Source organism: Vigna unguiculata, chromosome 5 (assembly GCF_037176805.1).
Source record: "Vigna unguiculata cultivar grain cowpea cultivar isolate G323 ecotype 2 chromosome 5, ASM3717680v1, whole genome shotgun sequence".
Classification (NCBI taxonomy): domain Eukaryota; kingdom Viridiplantae; phylum Streptophyta; class Magnoliopsida; order Fabales; family Fabaceae; genus Vigna; species Vigna unguiculata.
The window spans coordinates 6,647,739-6,668,913 of record NC_140796.1 but is presented as its reverse complement, the minus strand read 5'-3'; the positions used below and the strand labels follow the sequence as shown (position 1 = coordinate 6,668,913).

The 21,175-nt window shown below is 29.8% G+C and overlaps 1 protein-coding gene and 1 pseudogene across 2 annotated transcripts; both read left to right on the top strand.

Moving 5' to 3' along the window:
* The first annotated feature begins 605 nt into the window (after positions 1 to 605).
* Positions 606 to 5,554, top strand: LOC114183058 (uncharacterized). The gene is made up of 12 exons (XM_028069907.2): positions 606 to 1,004; positions 1,641 to 1,769; positions 1,877 to 1,969; positions 2,114 to 2,193; positions 2,568 to 2,678; positions 3,428 to 3,501; positions 3,905 to 3,981; positions 4,238 to 4,321; positions 4,410 to 4,502; positions 4,584 to 4,691; positions 4,776 to 4,847; positions 4,980 to 5,554. Exons 1-12 carry the CDS (start codon positions 651 to 653, stop codon positions 5,397 to 5,399), a joined length of 1,695 nt encoding a protein of 564 aa, XP_027925708.1. The 5' UTR covers positions 606 to 650; the 3' UTR covers positions 5,400 to 5,554.
* Positions 5,555 to 8,404: 2,850 nt separating this feature from the next.
* Positions 8,405 to 21,163, top strand: LOC114183052 (uncharacterized; annotated as a pseudogene). The gene is made up of 9 exons (XR_014994985.1): positions 8,405 to 8,620; positions 8,715 to 8,822; positions 11,329 to 14,415; positions 14,582 to 14,815; positions 14,926 to 15,636; positions 15,842 to 16,648; positions 17,003 to 17,749; positions 17,876 to 18,706; positions 20,835 to 21,163. The product of XR_014994985.1 is annotated as an uncharacterized LOC114183052 (transcript).
* Positions 21,164 to 21,175: the final 12 nt, after the last annotated feature.

Sequence of the window (21,175 nt, the reverse complement as noted above, 5' to 3'; positions counted from 1 at the left end):
TAACCTAAAAATTAATTAAACCTAAATATTTTTATTATTTATATATTTAATTTTATATTTTATTATCTATTAACATTAATTGGTTATATTTTATAAAAGAAATAAAAATACAAACAATTTAATTTTCATTCATTTATAAAATATATTACTTATAATTTAAAAAAATTTAAAAAAAATCAAAATTTTCAAAATGTATATAATATTAAAAAAATAAAAAATCTAGGGGGCCATGGCGCCTCCCAACCCTTAAGATGCTCCACCATTGTCAATATCAATTCACACCTTATTCAAATAATTAAAAATAAAATTTTTGAAATTTACTCTAAATTTAATATTGATTATTTAGAATTTTTATATCTAATTACCTTTGGTAGAATATATTTAAAAAAAAGAAACTATTAGATCAAAGAGATGTGAAAATGAAAGAACGTTCAATTTTTGGCTATATAAAAATAAATATAATCCAGCTACTAAAATATATTTATTATTAGTTTAGCTATATAAAAATAAATATAATCCAGCTACTAAAATACTATATATTCCTAAAAATATATTCAATCTTATATATTAATATTAAATATCCTACAAATAAATGTTGAATTGAATCACATTGGAAAAGTGTAACGGGTTATTCTTCCTCCAAACCTGAAATGGCCGCCTCTGGCACAGAGGAGGCCGTTTGCTTGATTAGCAACGTCACTCACTCACTCATGGAAAACGATGTCGAAAACAAGCTCAATGTTCACTCAGAACAGCAACAACATCAACAAGATGAAATTGAAGATGAAGTAGAAGATGAAGAGGTTTCGAGTTCTTTGGATTCTGAAATCGGTGATGCGTTGGACTTGTTGGATTCGAAGGATGAGGATGTAGGCTACTCCTTTTTCCTCAATTCGCGGCGCCCCAATTCTCACGGTGGCCACCACCACTATTTCTCAACTCTTCAACCTCGCACCAATCGCAACCAAAGGTTCTCCAACCGCATTCGAGCCTCACCCTTGGAGGTTGGTTTTCTTACGTACCTTTTTATTCCTTTTCATTCATGTTGGAAATATAAGAATGAATATAAGTCCCATATTAAGTCCTGCATGGAAATATAGAACGTGAGTTGCATACTAAGTCCTACATGGAAATATAGAACGTGAGTTGCATACTAAGTCCTACATAAGTAAAGATGAGAAGGTTAGACGGAAGAAGAACCGGATAATGGTTAATAGCTAAATGGTATCCCTTATTCGCTCTAAACATCAAAAGGGGTCCCTTTTTTATTCTTTTGTACGGCGAAGAAGTTTGAATTTTTTTTTATTTTTATGATTGTTCATAAACCTTGCGAATTAATTAAACGAGGATTAGGTTTATCAGAAGTTTTCGTGCCTGTTAATGTGTGCCATTCTTGATTATCCACTGGAAACATTAAAGGGGACATTTTTTTACCTATTAAAGATTATTTTATTTTATTTTTTCAAATTGTGAGCATGGTGCATGATCTTGTCTTTTTTACTTCTGTTTTATTGGCTCTTTTGTGTTCCTTTAATATGGACTAGTTTGAATTTGAAGTTGTGTGGTGAATGGTGTTTTTTGGAATTCTGTGTGGTATGCTTGTTTGGTTGTAGTTTTAAATTAGGTGGTTCGTGGTGCAGGAGTGGGAAGGGAGGATGAATGTTGGCATGTCTAACTCTGTGATCACAGCAATTCGTGGAAGCGTTAGAGAAAGTGCTATTGGGAAGACTAAAACTACAGATAAAGCAGACCGAGCAACTGTTGAACAGGTGAGTAAATGGTGTTTTCATGAAATGTGGCACCTAAATTGAGCTTTGTTCTTTTATTGATTCCTTTTTTACAATTATTATGCAAGTAACTCTAAAGTTTCCTCCAGGCAATTGATCAAAGAACACGCATGGTTTTGTATAAGATGATGAACAGAGGTGTCTTTGATGATATCAATGGATGCATTTCAACCGGCAAGGAAGTACGTGATGTGCCAGGAGCTTTTATTTCCTTTTTTCTCTCAATCTTACTGTATAGGTTCTATGACGGTAACATGGTTTGGATAATTGATTATGTGATGTTAAGCCAACATATTTCTGTTTCTTACGTTGTTGTTTTCTAACAGGCAAATGTTTATCATGCAACTAAATCTGGTGATCAAGAACTTGCAATAAAAGTATACAAAACATCTGTTTTGGAATTTAAGTAAGTATGGCAGATATTAGCTTGTTTCAGCTTCTTCTGTTACTGTAAATTGTCTTGAAGGCTGAAATGTTAAGAAGGAACTGTACAGACAATCATACCTTTGTTTTCTCTCTTTTAAAGAGAAAACTAAAATTTGTATTCAAGTGTACTTGTCGTATTGTTTTGTATTCTCTCTGTTAACCTATATGATATATTGTTGAAGAATTATAGAAAGCTCTGGGCTAGGGATTATTGATACTTTCTTAATTTATTCATTAGATACGCACAGCAAAAATGCAGCTTGTAATATATTTCTGCTACATTGCCTTGAAACAGTTTCTTCATTCAAAGTTATTTGATTTTATGAACTGCGTTCTTTGATCTTGTGATATCAGGGACAGAGCTAGATTTGTGCAAGGAGACTTCCGGTTTAGAAATGGATACTGCAAGCATAATAAGACGATGGTAGAAATATGGGCAAAGAAAGAAAGGGGGAATCTTATGAGGTACGCATTTCTTCTTACTTCTTTCCCTTCTACTAAAATGCTTATAAAAATCAAAGTAGTCCCTCCAGCCTGAGTATAAGCAAATCTCAACTAATTTTACTTCATTTAAACAAAACTATCTCTAGAAGACCCTTTATTTAATTGAAATTTTTACTTCCAATGACTCTCTTTTATACTTGATATCAAGTTCTAAGGAAGGGTAAATTAGGAACATTGGTTATTTTGTTAATAAGTTTAGTATAACCAAAAGTTACTAACTAACATTTTTAATTAGTTTGAATTTTTTTTTTGCTTATATTATATCCAAGATCAAAAGGAGTACAATACAATGTATTAAATTAGACTGTCAAAATAACAAGGGAAGGAAGAATACTTGAAGAGAGAATCAATACATCATTGGGGTTATTGTTACTTAACCCTCTTGTAAGTTATGATTTGACGCACTATGGACCTTAGATGTACTCTATGATGGCTTTTACTAGAACCAGCAACTTGGTCCTTTTTTGTGCAAATTCTTCTATGAACTATGTGTTTCTCTTAACGGTATCAAGTTTTAATGTGCGCTGAAGAGGCAATCTTTTGTGCATCAATTTTTGCATGCACTACCTTTTCTTTTTCCTTTGAAGTGCCTCCTCTTTGAGTGCTTGTGGGTTTGTTCGGTTGGTTGTTTCCAATAAGAGAAACAAAAGTTTGATTACATGCTTACTTGGACTGTTTCTTTCTTTTACCCTGTTTATTTTGGATTGCAGGCTTAAGGCAGCAGGAATTAGGTGTCCTACACCATATCTTCTGCGACAAAATGTTCTGGTTATGGAATTTATAGGTATTACTTTTGTTCTGAATTTCAAGAATATAATCTGATGTTACCGTGAACAATGTGATTAGTTGTTTATATGTGATCTGTTGATCTCAATTATCTATTATTTTATCATTGATTATATGGAATATCAGTGTATAAATGTCTGCTCTTGATAAGAAATTTAAAAAAAGAAGAATGAATGAAAAGTGTGATGAATAGTTTATTTGTTCTTTTTTAGTAGTATTGAAGGTATAACTACTCGTAGTTACCTCAGCACTAAATTTTTTTTGTTATCGAATGTAGAAGTTTCAATTTCTTGCTACTGCATATATCATCTAATTCTGCTAAGGCAGACTACAGTTTAGGTTAGAAAAAATAAATACAAATACATTTTATTTAAAATCTCTGGTTTTGTTGTGTTTTGAAGGAAAATCTGATTGGGCTGCCCCTCGTCTTAAAGATGCTGCTTTATCTTTAGACAAGTTGCGGGAAGGCTATGTTGAGGTATGTCCAATCGCTGCAATATTCCTCTGATGCTACTTTGGTTTTTGTACTTAGAACCCTTTAACGAGTGTCTTAAACTTTATGATGCTGGGATACTATAGTATACGGTTTCTAATTTGGTTACTAGTCTAGAAGAGGACACTTTTTAAAACACTCTTTTGATTGCATTCTATTAGGGGTTGAGATTAATTACAAATTTGTCTGTTTCATTTATTTAGTGATTGATTATCATTCATTTGAGTATTTCTTGTTTCAGATTATTATTGCAATGCGGACATTGTATCAGAAATGCAAATTGGTGCATGGAGACCTGAGTGAATATAATATACTATATTATGAGGTGAACAATTCCTTTCTCCAGTTGATATTTCATTGAATGAATGTCAAACTGCCAATAATAGTCAATTTACATGTTCTTTCTTTGACAGGGTCACTTGTATATTATTGATGTTTCTCAAGCCGTCGAACATGAACATCCCCATGCCCTAGATTTTCTGCGTGAAGATTGTGTTCATGTATCTGTAAGTATTTCCAATTGTTAGATGTAATTATAGATTCCTCGGAATGTGAAGGGTATGAATGAGTGCCTTCTTGGCCTGCAGGATTTCTTTAAAAAGCATGGTGTTGCGGTCATGACAATAAGAGAACTGTTTGATTTTATTGTTGACGCAACAATAGCTGATGATGCTCTGGATGGTTACTTGGAAGAGGTATTTGGCTTTGTTGTTATATTATGGCTTATGATTAGTGACCAACTTCGAAGAGACCTTAAATGGTTTTTGAAATATTTCTAGATGCAACGAAAAATTTTGGCAAGAGGTGATGTATCTGTAGAGGATGAGATTGCAGACTCTGTATTTGTGCAGGTAACTTTCCTTGTTATCTCAATTTCATTTTATAGTTATTATCCTTAACTGAATTGTTGGCTAATTTCTTGTACTGTTGTTAATCTTTTCTGTTCCTTCTTACATGTTTAATCTCTTGAACTGTTGTTACAGTCTTTCATTCCAAAGACACTTGATGATGTTGAGAATGCTGAGGAGGATGTACAACGGATAAGAAGTTGGAAGGACACTAAAGATTTATACTACCTCACCATTACTGGGCTTAAACATGCTCTGTCATTAACTCGGTCTTCACAGCAGAAATCAAGTGCCACAAAAGATTCATCGATCATTTCTGACGATAAATCTGAGAACTTGGAGGATGATGCTGAGGTTGAATCTGACGATGACGAGGAGGAAGATGGCGAAAGTGAAGCACTGGATCATGCAGATAAAAAAGCTGCTAGAAAAGAGGGTAGGAAAGATAATAAGAAGAAGGTGAAAGAGGAGAAAAGAGAAGCACGGAAAACTAAAGTCCGTAAGGCTGTTAAGAAAAGAAAGAAAAAGTTGGGGAAAGCACGCAAGACTAGATAGATTGGATAGTAGTTAAGCAGGTAAATGTAATGCAATCTAATGGAAGACATTAGATTGCAATTACCTTGTGTTAAATGAACTTTACAATTTTTTAATTTTAAAATAAACACCTTTTCTTTTATATTTTTAATAAAATGACATCTATACTTTTTTTTTGTCACGTCTTTAACAAAGTAACACCCACCTCCATTGTTTTATTTAAAATTTCACATTATCTAAAACTAAAACTTAACAAAAATTAGAATTAAAGTTTTAAAACATAAAATTAAATACTTTTCTTTATAAATGGTTTAACTACTATTTATTAAAAAATAGGGTTAAATATGTTTTTGGTCCCTTAACTTTCAGTAAATTTTATAATTAGTTTATTTTTGAAATTTTGGATCAATTTAGTCATTCATCTTTCGAAATACGTGGATTTAGTCATTTTTAATCAACTTTTGTTAAGTTTATTTGATATTTCAAACGTGTTTCATACTAGTATTTGACTTAATATTAAAGCAAAAATGTATCAAATTGTATAAACAACTTAAACACAATCCTCAAATGTGTACGAAACATCAAATAAACCTAACAAAATTTGATTAAAAGGACTAAATCCATATATTTCGAAAGATGAAAGACTAAATTGGTCAAAATTTTAGAATGGACTAATTTCAAAATTCAAAAAGTTAAGGGAGCAAAATCATATTTAATCCTAAAAAATATTATAAAATTTTTCTCATAAAACATAGTCATGGATTGGATTTTGGAAAATTATTTGTTGATATATTTTTTATAAATAGAATTAAATAGATTAATTTTTTATTTTTTAATAAAAATAAAATAATAAAATAGTATTTTTTTTATCTAAAAAAGAGTTTTGCAAACTTTTTTAAAATTTGGTTTATTAAAATATCATTATCTTTAATTTTATGATTATCCTATTCAAATCTGTTACAAATTCAATATTTGGATCAAATTGCGAAATCTAAATCCATTTCTTTTACAAAATCTAATTTAAATTTTTATAAATTTAAATCTTAAATTAATTTTTTTTAAGGTCGTCGTGTCAATCTCAATATCCGGATTTGAGAATGTATGTATTGTATACCTTGAGTTTTGTACTTAGGAGAAATAAAATGTAAAATGAAATAAGTCTTGCAGAGAAAAGTTGTGGATTCTAATTTATTTATTAGAATCAAAATAAAATCAAGAAATTGAATCAGAGAATAACAATTAAATAAAAAATAATAACAGAGAATCAAGAAAATCAGACGGAGATAATAATGTCCATAACATAATTTACGAAATTGAAATTTTGACTTAAATCACACAATTAATATACTTAATAAATTTCATTTACTTTTACCAAAAAATGTAATTAACTAAAATAATAACAAAAAGAAGAAACATATACTATTAGAAGGTTAGTTTTAGATGCGATTCTTTTCTTAATGTAGATTTGAAGAAATTGTACTTCTATTTTCTAACTCCTACTAAATAATACTAACATTTTCTCTAATTTTAAGTTGGGTATTTGTCTTTTACTAATTTTAACACAATAATATTTACATTCCTTTTGATTTTAAAATAGATAGTTATCCCTTTTATTTTATTTCAAAATACTATATTAGCTATAAATAAATAAATAAATTAAAATTCTAAAATAAAATGTATTTTTATGAATAAAAAATTAAATCATTTATAAATAAAATAAAAAAATAAGTGTTACCTTATTTAAAATACTATAAAAGTACATTTTATTTATTAAAAATATGAAAAAGATACATCCTTATTTTAAAATCATGAAAAATATAATTTCTGAGCATGTTTATTTTATAAAACGATAAAAAGTAAGATTTATATTAAATATAAAATAAGAAAATTAAAAAAAATGTCGTTTTTACATTTAGATGATTCCCATTTTATTCTCCCGAGTAACTTTATGTTTTTTCTTTTAAGCTTTATACTAGAAAAGTACATAGACAAATAACTGTGTTCTTTACATCTCTTCCAAGGCTCGTAATGATTCATCTTCACAAGCACTAACTGTTTCTCACTTCTCAGACACCGACACCATTTCTATCTCAAAGGTAAATCTTTATATTTTTTCTTTTTTAAAAAAAAAATGGATTTAGTGTTTTGGTGCAGAGCTAATTAAATTTATGTAGACGAAGCTTACATGTAAATTTATCCTAAGTGTGTAAATCTTTATCATCTCATGTCGGCAACGTGTTTAAGAGGTTAACTAAGTTGTGTATATACTACTTTTACTCTTCCTACTCGACTTCTTTTCTTTTCTTTTCCTCTTAATCACTTTTCCTCTCTTATTTTCTTTTTCCTTTTTATTATTTATAATTAATTTATAATAAATATTTTATCAAATTTTAAAAAAATTACATTATTTTATCAATAAAATTGTCGACGTATTTTCATAAATGTCAATTACTAACAGATTAATAAAAATTTATTATTGACAAATTTTCAAAAAGATAATTACTGATAAATTTTACCGTTAAATGATTAAAGTCTAAAAATGAAAACTTTAATTTTAATTGACAAAATTTATTACAAAATTATCCATCTATAATAACATTTTAAATTTTAAACAGATTTTATGGACAATTATTTTCATAAATAATAAAAATTATAATTCGCAAACAGATTTATTAACATATATTTTTGTTAATAATTAAAATTTTAAAATTTTTCAGTATAATTTATTGGCAAAATTTATTTCTATTGATCAAATTTATCAATAATTTAACAATTTCTTTTTGAGTGAATTGATATTTACTTTAAAGAAAAAATAATTTTTGGTCAAATATATTTTTATTTTTAAATTTAAATATAAAATTAAAATTTATCTTTATCTTAAATTTTAATATATTTGTCTCGAAACTTAAAAAAATAAATGAATAGTGTTTCTTTTATTGTAAAACCATTAGAAGAGTGAAATTATGCTTTTATTCATGGTTACTTTTTCTTTCGGTATAAACTTTTTTATATCACAAGAAATGAGAGGGATCCACATACAACCAGCCATATTCTTTCTTGTGCTAAAATCATTCTCATTCTCTTTTTCCTTTATTCTTACAACAACTCTTTCTTGTGCTAACATCTGCTTCAAATTATGTTCAACTCTGTGTTAGAAAGAACCCTACTCTTCAAACTACCAACTCTTCTTCAATCTCTCATCTTCTTCTGTAAAAGCTGATTTTCTTAGATCAACACAATCTGTAAGTTCTTCTATTCACACTTTCTCATTCCGAGTTCTGATATCTCTCTTCCTTCCTTTTTCATTATTTAACTTCAACTTTTCTTAATTACAAGGGTTTTCGAAGTATTTCACCGAAGTTCATAACATCTTCTTTTTCCGGGGAACCTATAAAAGACTCAGACGCACGCATTGAGTGATCAGTACTGTCAGATTGATAGAAGGTAACAAATATTAGCTGTTTATTTTAATGATATATTTTCAGTATCATTTGTATTTTAATAAGCATTAATATTTTCTTAAAAGTTTATATTAATATTCATCAATAATGTTAAAAATTAGGAGATGTTTTCATTTTTGACATAAATTAGGATTTGTTTTATTAATGTTCATATAATTATCATGTGTCTTGGACAAAAAGTTCAGACTGACTTGCGTAATGCAGTTTTTATTTTTATTTTTTTATCAGTTATGTTTTTTAATTAAGCTTTCCTTAATTTAAGTTAGAGTTAATACTAAAATTTATTTCTCATGGGCATCTTGTTTGGGAATAAATTAGGAATAGTAGAGCCATTCTATTTATTTAAAATTATCATGTTTGTGAGGTCTTTTTTATTTGTTAGTGATAATATTTTTTATTATATTGTGAAATATGGATATCTCATTAAAATAGTTAATCAATTATTAAATGTTTTTAAATATATAGTGATTGATCTTGTTATATGATTATGTGACCATATCTTTCATCAGAAAGGCATTTATATATATTGGATTCCTATTACTCCCCAACTAACAACCCATTACAATGTTATTTACTTAAGGCATGTAATTAGACTCAAACACCAATCCAAATGTGACAAACTTACTTTTGTGTGTTTACATGTGATTCTTCTCAAAGTTTTAATTTGTATTAAGGTAAACACTTCACACCATTGACTTTATGGTTTCTAAAAATAACATTATTTCTTTGTGTTCGTATATTTCATATTGTTGTTACCCACACAATCCTCCATACACTATTGCATTTACTACTAAATCCTACCAACCCAAACTCTAAAAAGTGAACCTTAGCTTTATTTTTATGAACTGATTGTATCCTAATCCATTTATCATATAACTGCCAAATTTAGGTAGCCATCGTACAAGTAAAGAACATATGGCTTGTTGATTCTTCACTACATTCACACATAACACATTTTACACTACCTAGTTGGATTCCCCTTTAATGTAATTATCATATGTTGCTAACTTATTCTAAAAAAGTCTCCAAGCAAAAAATTAGTTTGTAGGTAATGCTTTTGTTTTCCAGAATTTCTTATACAAAACCTTATCATCCCTTCTAATGTCAGTTGTAACATCTTGTATGTATATTTCACTATATACTCTTGTGTTTCTTCTCCCTTCCACACCCATTCATCATCCTTATACTTAAGAGTGTACAACCATGTAATTGTTGCAACATTTCTTCTATAATTGGCTTCCCCCATTCAAACTACTCTTTTCTCCACTATATGTTCCACTTCCATTAATTACTAATCTATATTCCTGCCGCCTCTAGTGTTACATCCCTTTGAATTGAGTTAGCACGCCTCTAGTGTTACACCCCTTTGAATTGAGTTAGCAAAAATTCTAGTATAATTGTCTTAAAGGGATGTCTCCTAATTAGTTATCTTCCCAAAATAATATTATCTTTCTTGTTCTTTTTTTCTAGTAATATTGCTATCAAACCAATTTTTTCTTTCTCCATTTCTGAATAAGATTCCTTTACCACTGTGGAGTCATAAGAATTATCATTAGTCTCATTTAATAAAGTAATGTAATCGAAAAAGTGACGTTGTTGCGTAGGTTTTTGGAGATTGAGAAAACCCCTAAGTGAGTTGAGAGATACATTTGGTATGTTGAGAGATGGTAAACAATATCTTAAACTTGTTTCAATTCTATCATCTTATTAATGGAAATATGGTAATTGGTGTTATTCACGTCATGATCTTTTTGGAAAACTGTGGAGAAACGTAATACTCAACTTTAAAACAAAGATACCCTATCACCAAATGAGAAAAGTGATAAAGAATAAGAAATGAGTGTATGATCAAAAAATGATGAAGAACTAAAAAGAACACATATAAGTTAGAATGAAAACTATATATTTTTAGATTGAGTTTTTATTGGACTTTTTGTTTACATGATACTTTTTTGTTAAAAATACTTTGAAAATATTATTTATTATTAACTAATTGGATAACTTCTGGATTAAAAGTTAAAACCATGAAATATAATAGAGATAGAGCAGGATTTTGAAATTGATCTCTTGATATATATTAATCGTTGCACCCAAATTTTGCACACTTTCTAATTTTGTAGCAATAAGCTTGAATTGAAAAACTATGAATTTTGGCTAGGCTATAATTAGTTCATACTTACAACTAATTAATTTTTTAAATTTTAACCGAACTTACCAGCAAAAATAAATTCATATAGAAACATTAAGTGAAGCTAAAAGAATCTCAATCGGAATTAATTTGCATCACTCCACAAACCGTAAAAGTCACTTATACAATTTTTTTGGCATTGACAACTTTATAGTACTTTTTTAATGTTGTACTTTTAGGTTTATATGCTTTTTTTAGATGAATTTTTAAATGTGTCATCAAACTTAGCTCTGTTCGCTCAATTTTTTATCTATTTCTTTTTCTATAATAACATTTAAAAGTTTACATTTGTAATATTTAGGAAAGAAATTACTAATAGTAGTAAGAAGCTAAAACTCAACACGAAAGTGTCTATTGTGAAGGAATCATGGATGCAGTTGTCTCTACAACAACTGAAGGTGGCTTGAAAATAGTAGGACATGTGGTCAAACGACAACTGGGCTACTTTTTTAGTTATAAAGACAAATTTAAAGAATTGGAATTTTATATTGAGAAGTTGGAACATAACAAGGAAAGACTACAACATCGAGTTGACAATGCATTAAGGAATGCAGAAGAAATTGAAAATGATATTCAACATTGCTTAAAGGAAATGGATGAGAAGATTAAAGAATATAAAAGTTATATTAACGATAAATGTCATGAAAAGACAATTTGCTCAATTAGTTTTTTTCCAAATAACTTCCGCTCGAGGTATCAGCTAGGAAGAAAAGCTACAAAGATGGTTGATGAAATAATAAGAGACGAGCTTTGGAAAACTTCTAAAATTGAGAATGTTTCATATCGTGAAAGTCCATCCACTAATGTTGTTTTTTCAAACACTGGTTATGAGAGCTTTGCATCAAGAACTAGAACTATGGAGATGATTATGAAAGCACTGGAAGACTCTACAGTTGATATGATTGGAGTTTATGGGCCTGGTGGTGTGGGTAAGACCACTTTAGTCCTAGAAATTGCTAAGAAAACTCGAGAAAAGAAGTTGTTCAAAACAGTGGTTATGGCAAATGTTACAAGAAATCCCGACACTAAAAAAATTCAAGGACAAATTGCTGATGTGTTAGGAATGAGATTGGAAGAGGAAAGTGAGATTGCAAGAGCAGATCATATTCGAAAGAGGTTAAAGAATGAAAAGGAGAATGTCCTTATTATACTTGATGATCTTTGGGATGGATTGGACTTGAATAAACTTGGGATTCCGTGTAATGATGATAATCTTGATGATGTAAGCCAAAATGAGGTCAATGACATATTTGATGGTGGCTACAATGATAACATATCTAATTTTGGTTACAATAAGACTAAACCAAAAAAGTTGCCAGAAGTTTATTTGAATAAGATGAAAAGGGAAAAATTATCTAGTAGTTACAAAGGAGGCAAAATTCTTCTTACATCTAGAAATAAACAAGTGTTGTGTAACCAAATGGATGTGCAATTGAGTTCAACTTTTTCTGTTGGAGTGCTTGAAGAAAAGGAGGCAGAGACTTTGCTTAAGAAAGTTGCTGATGTAAAAAATTCTGAATTTGATAGGAATGCTACTGAAATTGCTAAATGGAGTGCCGGATTTCCCATAGCATTAGTTTCCATAGGAAGGACACTAAAGCATAAAAGCTTATCCACATGGGATGATGTTTGTCAACAAATTAAAAGACAAAGTTTTACAGAAAAATGGGGATTCACTAACTTCTCTATAAAGTTAAGCTATGATTATCTAGAAAATGAGGAGCTCAAGTGTATTTTCTTACACTGTGCAAGAATGGGAAATGATGCTTTGATTATGGACTTGGTGAAATTCTGCATTGGTTTAAATTTGCTTCCAGGAGTCGACACTATTACAGAAGCAAGGAAGCGAGTAAAGGAGATGATACATGAGCTAGAAGAATCAAGTTTGTTGGTGAGAAGTTATTCTATTGATCGCTTCAACATGCATGACATTGTGAGAGATGTTGCTCTTTTAATATCATCTAAAGAAAAACATGTGTTCTTTATGAAAGATGCCATACTTGATGAGTGGCCTCATGAAGATGACGTTAAAAGGTACACTGCCATTTTTTTACTCTATTGTGACATCAATGAGCTTCCTGAGAGTATACATTGTCCTAGACTTGAAGTCTTGCATATTGACAATAAAAATGAATCTTTAGAAATACCAGATCACTTTTTTGAATCTATGATTAGATTGAGGGTGTTGGTTTTGACCAATGTAAATCTTTCTTGCTTACCCTCATCAATTAAATGCCTAAAAAAATTGAGAATGCTTTGTTTGGAGAGATGCACTTTAGAAAAGAACTTATCAATCATTGGTGAGTTAAAGAACTTACGAATTCTTAGTCTTTTAGGATCTAATATTGAAAATTTGCCTCCTGGATTTGGTCAATTGGATAAACTTCAGCTTTTTGACATAAGCAATTGCTTAAAACTGAGAGAAATTAGGTCCAATATCATACCAAGGATTAACACATTAGAGGAATTTTATACCAGAGATAGTCCGATACTATGGGCTGAGGAAAATATCAAAAGTGAAAATGCTAGTTTGTCTGAGTTGAGGCACTTGAATCAATTGCAAAATCTAGACATACGCATTCAAAGTTCTTCCCATTTTTTGCAATTGTTTTTTGACAATTTGAATAGTTACAAGATTGTCATTGGTGAGTTCGACTTTCTTAACTTGCTTAAAGTGGGAGAATTCAAAATTCCTGACAAGTACGAGGAGGTGAAATTTTTGGCATTGGACTTAAAAGAAGGTATTGATATTCATTCTGAAACATGGGTTAAAATGTTGTTCAAAAGTGTTGAATGTTTACTACTGGGAGAACTCAATGATGTTCAAGATATTTACTATGAATTAAATGTGGAAGGATTTCCAAATTTGAAACATTTATCCATTGTAAACAATTTTGGTATTAAGTATATTATCAACCCAGTGGATCAATTTCAACTTTTATTTGTTTTTCCCAAATTGGAGTCCATATGGCTTTACAAAATGGATACTTTGGAGAAAATATGTGGCAATTGGCTTGCAGAGACCTCTTTCCGCAGTTTAAAAGTCATCAAGATTAAAACATGTGTTAAATTGGTAAACCTTTTCCCATTTTCCATTGTTAGACTTCTCATTGCGCTTGAAACAATTGAAGTGTATGATTGTGATTCTTTCAAGGGGATAGTTTCAGAAGAAAGACAAACTCATACTGTCATTGATGACAAGATTGAGTTTCCCCAATTACGACTTCTAACGTTAAATTCTTTACCAATATTTACTTGTTTATATGTCATTGATAAGATGTTTGGTAGTCCACAATCATTGAAAGACCTGCAAGATATAAACAAGGATATTGTCACTGACGTTGAGAACAAGGTCACCAATTCTTGCCTTCCACTCTTCAATGAAAAGGTTTGTCATAATCTTATCATAATTACATATGTAATGTTTAATTTTTATGTTGTTATTCCTTTACAAAAATATAAACAATCATAATCATTTTAGCTTTATCATTTCTCTTAGGGAAACCATCTTTCAAATTCAAGTCTTATTGTTGTGACCATTTCTGCTCACACAGGTTTCGTTTCCCAAGTTAGAATGGTTGGAGTTATCCTCACTCAACATTAAAAAGATATGGAGTGATCAATTTGACCATTGTTTTCAAAATTTGCTCACATTGAATGTCATAAATTGTGGAAATTTAAAGTATTTACTATCATGCTCCATGGCCGGAAGTCTAGTGAATCTTCAAAGCCTCTTTGTAAGTAAATGTGAAGTGATGGAGGATATATTTCATTCAGAAGATGTAGAGGTGTGTGCACTCATTTAATATTGAGTTTGATTAATAGTATCTTGTTGTTATCGTATGAATTGTTTAGGTCTTTCAATTGCTCACCTATCAATCACTTTTTGTTATAACAGTATATTGATGTTTTTCCAAAGTTGAAGAAAATGGAGATCATCTGCATGGAGAAACTTGCCACCATTTGGAAATCCCATATTGGTTTGCATTCCTTTTGTAGTTTGGACTCTTTGATAATAAGAGAGTGCCACAAACTTGTTACAATTTTTCCAAGCTATATGGGGCAAAGATTTCAAAGTCTTCATAGTTTAATAATTACAAATTGTAACTTGGTAGAAAACATATTTGACTTTGCGAATATTCCACAAACTTGTGATCTAATTGAAACAAACTTGGATAACATAATTCTAGAAATGCTGCCAAATTTGGTGAATGTATGGAAGGATGACATTTGCAAAATACTAAAATATAATAACTTGAGGAGCATTAGAGTTTTCATGAGTCCAAATTTAAAATATATATTTCCACTTTCTGTTGCCCTTGATCTAGAAAAATTGGAAGTCCTTGAGGTACATATTTGTTGGGCAGTGAAAGAGATTATTGTTTGGGACAAACATTCGAGCGAAAATGTTATCAACTTTAAGTTCCCTCGTCTAAACACTCTATCATTGATGGACTTATATGGGTTGAGAAGTTTCTACTCAAGAACTCACACTTTAGAGTGGCCACAATTGAAGAAATTGGATATAGTTGATTGTAGCAGGTTGGAAGGGCTGACTTCAAAAATCACAAATTCACAAGTGCAACCAATTGTTTTAGCTACAAAAAAGGTACAACAATTTTGTTTAGATTCAAGCAACAAAAGTTCCTTTTAAAGCTTTTTGTATAGGAAATATAGAACATGACTTATTTAGATGAAAAATGTGAATTAACAACTCTTAAAGATGTGAGATTATGTTTTTTTTTTCTTATAGCAAAATAATACATCATTACATTTTAATGTATACTTTGATATTGACAAGTTTATTTACTTAGGTGATATACAACTTGGAGTATATGTCATTTAGCTTGAAAGAAGCAGAATGGTTACAGAAGTACATTGTTAATGTTCACATAATGCACAAACTAGAAGGACTTTCCTTGTATGGATTAAAGAATAATCAAATTCTATTTTGGTTTCTTCATAGACTTCCCAATTTGAAAAGGTTAAAATTGGGACTCAGTAACTTGAAAAGGATTTGGACTCCTCAAAGTCTTATTTCACGTGAAAAAATAGGTGTTGTTATGCAACTTAAAGAGTTGGAATTAAAATGCATTTGGCCTTTAGAAGAGATTGGATTTGAGCATAATGTGCTTCTTCAAAGGGTAGAATGCTTGATCATTCAACAATGTACAAAATTGAGAAATCTAGCGTCATCCCCGATATCTTTTAGTTACTTACGATATTTAGAAGTGACAAACTGTATGATGAGGAATTTAATGACAACCTCAATTGCAAAAACCTTGGTTCAACTCAACACGATGAAAGTAATTTCATGTCCAATGATTGTGGAAATTGTTGCAGATAATGTAGAGGAAAAAGTGGAAGAGATTGAGTTCAAGCAATTGAAGTCATTAGAATTGGTGTCTCTACAAAATCTCATAAGTTTCTCTAATGTCAAGAATTGTGACATAAAATTCCCACTACTAGAAAAATTAATAGTGAGTGAATGCTTTCAAATGACAAAATTTTGTGAATTGCAAAGGACTCCAAAACTACAAAAAATACATGTTGTAGTCGAAGAAAAAGAGAAATGGTATTGGGAAGGTGATTTGAATACAACTCTGCTGAAACATTTCAAGGTACACATTAAAATATCTAATTTTAATTTCATTGAAAATGTTTGCATCTAGTAATTATATCACCGCCAGAAACATATAATATGAAGCATGTACATATGTTAATTTAAGTATATTTATTTCCTAGTTTGATAGGTTAAGGTTTCTTCTTTGCATAGTCAAGTTTGATTGATATCCAAATATCTAGCATAATTTAGCATATAAATTGTTATCTTTATCGTACATCAAAATAAGGAGAAATAGTTACTAAAGGGGTATATTTAACATAAGGATTTCATTCAATCAAAGTATAAAGACCTTTCATATCATCATTCAATTATAGATTGCCATGCACTCCTGACATTTTTTTTTTACTAGGTTGCTCTTGAATATTTAAAGCATGTAAGACTTATTGATTATCCTGAGACGAAAGGTGTCCGGTACGGTAAACCTATTTTCCAAGACAACTTGTTTAATTGTTTACAGAAATTGGAAGTTGATGCAGCATTTAAAAGGGATATTTTGATTCCTCGTCACGTACTTCCTTACTTGAAGAACGTAAAAGAATTGCTTGTGCATGATTCTGATACCGTACATGTAATATTTGAAATTGATGAGACTGATGTCAAAACGAACGGAATGGTCTTTCGTTTGGAAAAACTTACTTTAACAAACTTGCCAAATTTGAAATGTGTGTGGAATGAAAATCCCAAAGAAATTGTTAACTTTCCCTATTTACAAGAAGTATATGTCAAGGGTTGTGGAAGCTTGGTAACACTGTTCTCTTTATCCCTTGCCAAAAATCTTGAGAAGCTTAAGAAACTTGAAGTACAAGAGTGTGAGAAATTGGTAGAAATAGTTGAAAAGGGAGATGCAATGAAACATGGAACAACGGTTATATTTATATTCCCTTGTTTGTCCATTCTAATTCTTTCCATTATGCCACTCTTGAGTTGTTTTTATCTCGGAAAACATCATCTAGAATGTCCCTTGTTAGATACATTATATATCAGTTATTGTCCTCAGTTGAAGCTATTCATATCAAACTTAGATGATGGTCAAAAAGGAGCTATAGAGGCTCCAATTAGCCCAGCACAACAACCTCTGTTCTCAATTGAAATATTGGTAATGAACCATTAACACTTTGACACCTTTGTGCTCTCTTTTCTTTCATTATATATTTTCCTTCTATAGCTTCTAACTAACAAGCAACTATATATTTTCTTTTGAATTTGTTTGGTCTATTGTTAGGCTTCTTCCAAATTGAAGAATCTTCAACTCAATGTGAAAAACATTATGTTGTTGAGTGATGCACAATTGCCACCAGACCTTCTTTACAAGTTAAAGGTTCTTTGGTTGTGCTTTGAGGATTATAACAATGAGAAAGGTACCTTGCCTTTTGATTTCTTTCACAGGGTACCCAATTTAGAACACTTTATTCTACAAACATGCTCTGGTGTGAAAGAGATATTTCCCGCTCAAAAGCCTCAAGTTCACGACACAATATTTAAAGGATTGAAACAATTATTCTTGAATGTGGTACCAGATTTAGATTGGGTAGGGTTAGAGCACACATGGGTACAACCATACTCTGAAAAGCTTGAACTATTACAGCTTTACCATTGTCGTCGAGTAGAAAAAATAGTTTATTGTGCAGTGTCTTTCATCAATCTTAAAGAGTTACAAGTGGTACACTGTGAAAGGATGGTGTACTTATTCACATTTTCAACACTCAAAACTTTGGTGAAACTTGAGACCCTAATTGTAGGGGAGTGTGAATCAATCAAAGAAATTGTAAAAAATGAAGATGAAGATGGTTGTGATGAGATAGTATTTGAACGACTCACATTGATTCAACTGAATTGCTTACCAAGACTAGTGAGCTTTTATTCAGGAAATGCCACTTTGCAATGCTCGTGTCTCAACAACGTGTTGGTAACTGAATGTCCCAATATGACAACATTCTCCCTAGGAATCATTAATGTGACAAGTTTTAAGAACATTCATACATCAATTGAGGATTCTGATTTACTCTTGGAGAATGATCTCAACACAGTAATCGAGAAGTCATTTCACACAAAGGTAAGAATGCATTCTCCATATTCAATTGTTATGTTTTTTTGTATCTGGCTAATTTAGTGACACAACCTTGTTATGCCAAAACTATAACATTTTTTCATTAAATTTTTTTTTGATATTATTAACAGTTAAAATCCATTAGTAATTCTTAGAATCTGTTTGTAAATCAATATTACCAACATTAGAAAATCCATCAATAAAGTCTTATAAAATTTACCAACGGAGTAAAAATTCTGCAAATAATTATCAACGAATCTGCTCATAAAATTCTTCAAGTGTTTGTAAAATCCTTCGATAATTACCACCTTTCTCGTCCCTTTGTTTGATTGGAAATTTCATTAACCAAATATCCCATTATGGCTTATCTGGTGACTGGTTATCTTCCATTATTTCTTAGATTCATCTTTATTTGTTTTTTTAGTCACAAACACTTCATAACCTTCTCTGTGTGGATATTAATTATATATATTTTATTATAAAAAAATTACTTATTATAAATATCCAAACTAACTTTAGACCACCACTAAATAAATTCTCAGGTAATTAAACAATAAAATAGTTTCTTTAATCTATAACAATATATAAAGAAGATTCTCTTTGTTGTGTTTATATGTTATAATACCAATTTTACTTTTTACAATATAATTATTTATTAAATTTTTAAAATTAATGGTTATTTTTACTTATTTTTTATAAAACTGTTTATCTTTTTTTTATTCATCAATAATTAATTTTTCTATTCATTTCACTTTATTTTTAATAAATATAAATTTATTTTATATATTAACTTAATAACATTACATTATTATCATCTACTAACATAACACACATACGCGATACGCTAATATAAATTAACGAGTTTTTCCTGGAAAATTAACGAGTTTCTTTAATGATACTAATTAAGAAGATATTTCCCTCTATTATCCTTTCCCTCACTGAACAAAAAGAGTAACTTGCATGAATCTTCTCAGAACCACCCTATATTGTGTATGCTCTTGTATTTTATTTTTTTTCTTTCTCACGATCTATTCGTGCTCAAATGTTATCTTCCTTCTTTTACGAGTGCTTGCACGAGAACCCCCTATAATGTCCTTTTATTTAAAATTTCATTTAAGTATGAGTAGGACATGAGTTTAATTAATTAAGGAATTTAACTTTCATTAAAAAATAGATAATTTAGGAATCTAAAAATCATTATTGAGACGCAATGTAGTTATTTTCACTATTTTTTATTAGTTCTATAATTCTTTGAATCTCTCTCATTATTAATTGAAGGTTTAATTATATTTCTATTTACTGGAATTTAGGATAATAGATTCTGACTCTTAATTTTCTTTAAATTAATTCTTTATATTTAATTCTACTTTCTGATATGTAGAGATATAATAGGTCTGCCCAAGAAGTAGCTAGATAAGTTTCTTTCACAAAATTAGTTCCTTGCAAATATATTCTACAAATTTATCCATAAGTACCTTATTTTAGTGTATTAGGTCCTTACCAAATCAGATAGAGATTTTCCAAAAACTAACCAAACCTACTTCCCAGTTCACACCTTCCTTCATTGGCTACCATATGGATCTTGTACAAATAAGGAGACAAAGATACCAATTAGATATGAAAAGAATGTTTTGTTGAATTTATGTGTTACCATGTCCAAACTTTAATATGTGCTAAATAAAATATCGCTTCCTTATCCAGAGTGCATTCTTAAAGATAATTTTATTTCTTATATTCCAAATCCAAACGGTTATTATCGGAATACACTTTCAAAATATACCTTTAGTTATGTTTTATTGTTGTTCTGCTCCTTTTTCAGTTTAAAGGTTTTGCACACATTATAAAAATAAATAATAATATAATAATAATAATGATAGAATATAATATAATATAAAATAAGGACTATTACAAAGGTGACCTAAGTAACTCGTTCAAATGATGTTACTTTTATATCTAAGCTCATTTTTATTTGAAAATGTAAAAGTGGGTGTAGAATTTAAGCTCATAATTTAACTGGACAATAGAAAGAAAAATGAGCTCTAATATGAAATAATTTAGATTTCACAATATGATCTCAGTTAAATACGGAGCCATGTGCTTGTATATTAACATCTCATTTTGTTTCCTTTTTCAGGATTTTTTTGACTATTCAAAGCGAATGATTCTAGATGATTATCTTGAGAGGACAGGAGTGCAACACAAAAATCCAGTTATTTCGATTAACTTCTTTGGCAGTTTTAAGAAATTGGAATTTGATGCAACATGCAAGAGAGTTATTGTAATTCCATCTCATATACTTCCTTACTTGAGGAACTTAGAAGAATTGAATGTGCATAGCTCCGATGTAGTGCAAGTAATATTTGACACTGATGAGACTGAGGTTGAGACAAGGGGAATAATCTTTGGTTTGAAAAAACTTACTTTAAAACACTTGTCAAATTTAAAATGCGTATGGAAGAAAAATCTCGAAGGAAT

What these genes read in the sequence shown, in the direction of transcription:
- LOC114183058 (XM_028069907.2), top strand. Translation starts at nt 651, where the DNA reads ATGGCCGCCTCTGGCACAGAGGAGGCCGTTTGCTTGATTAGCAACGTC. An exon ending in GCATTTCAACCGGCAAGGAA is followed by an intron (nt 1,970 to 2,113) that starts GTACGTGATGTG and finishes GTTTTCTAACAG; the next exon opens with GCAAATGTTTATCATGCAAC. An exon ending in ATAATATACTATATTATGAG is followed by an intron (nt 4,322 to 4,409) that starts GTGAACAATTCC and finishes TTTCTTTGACAG; the next exon opens with GGTCACTTGTATATTATTGA.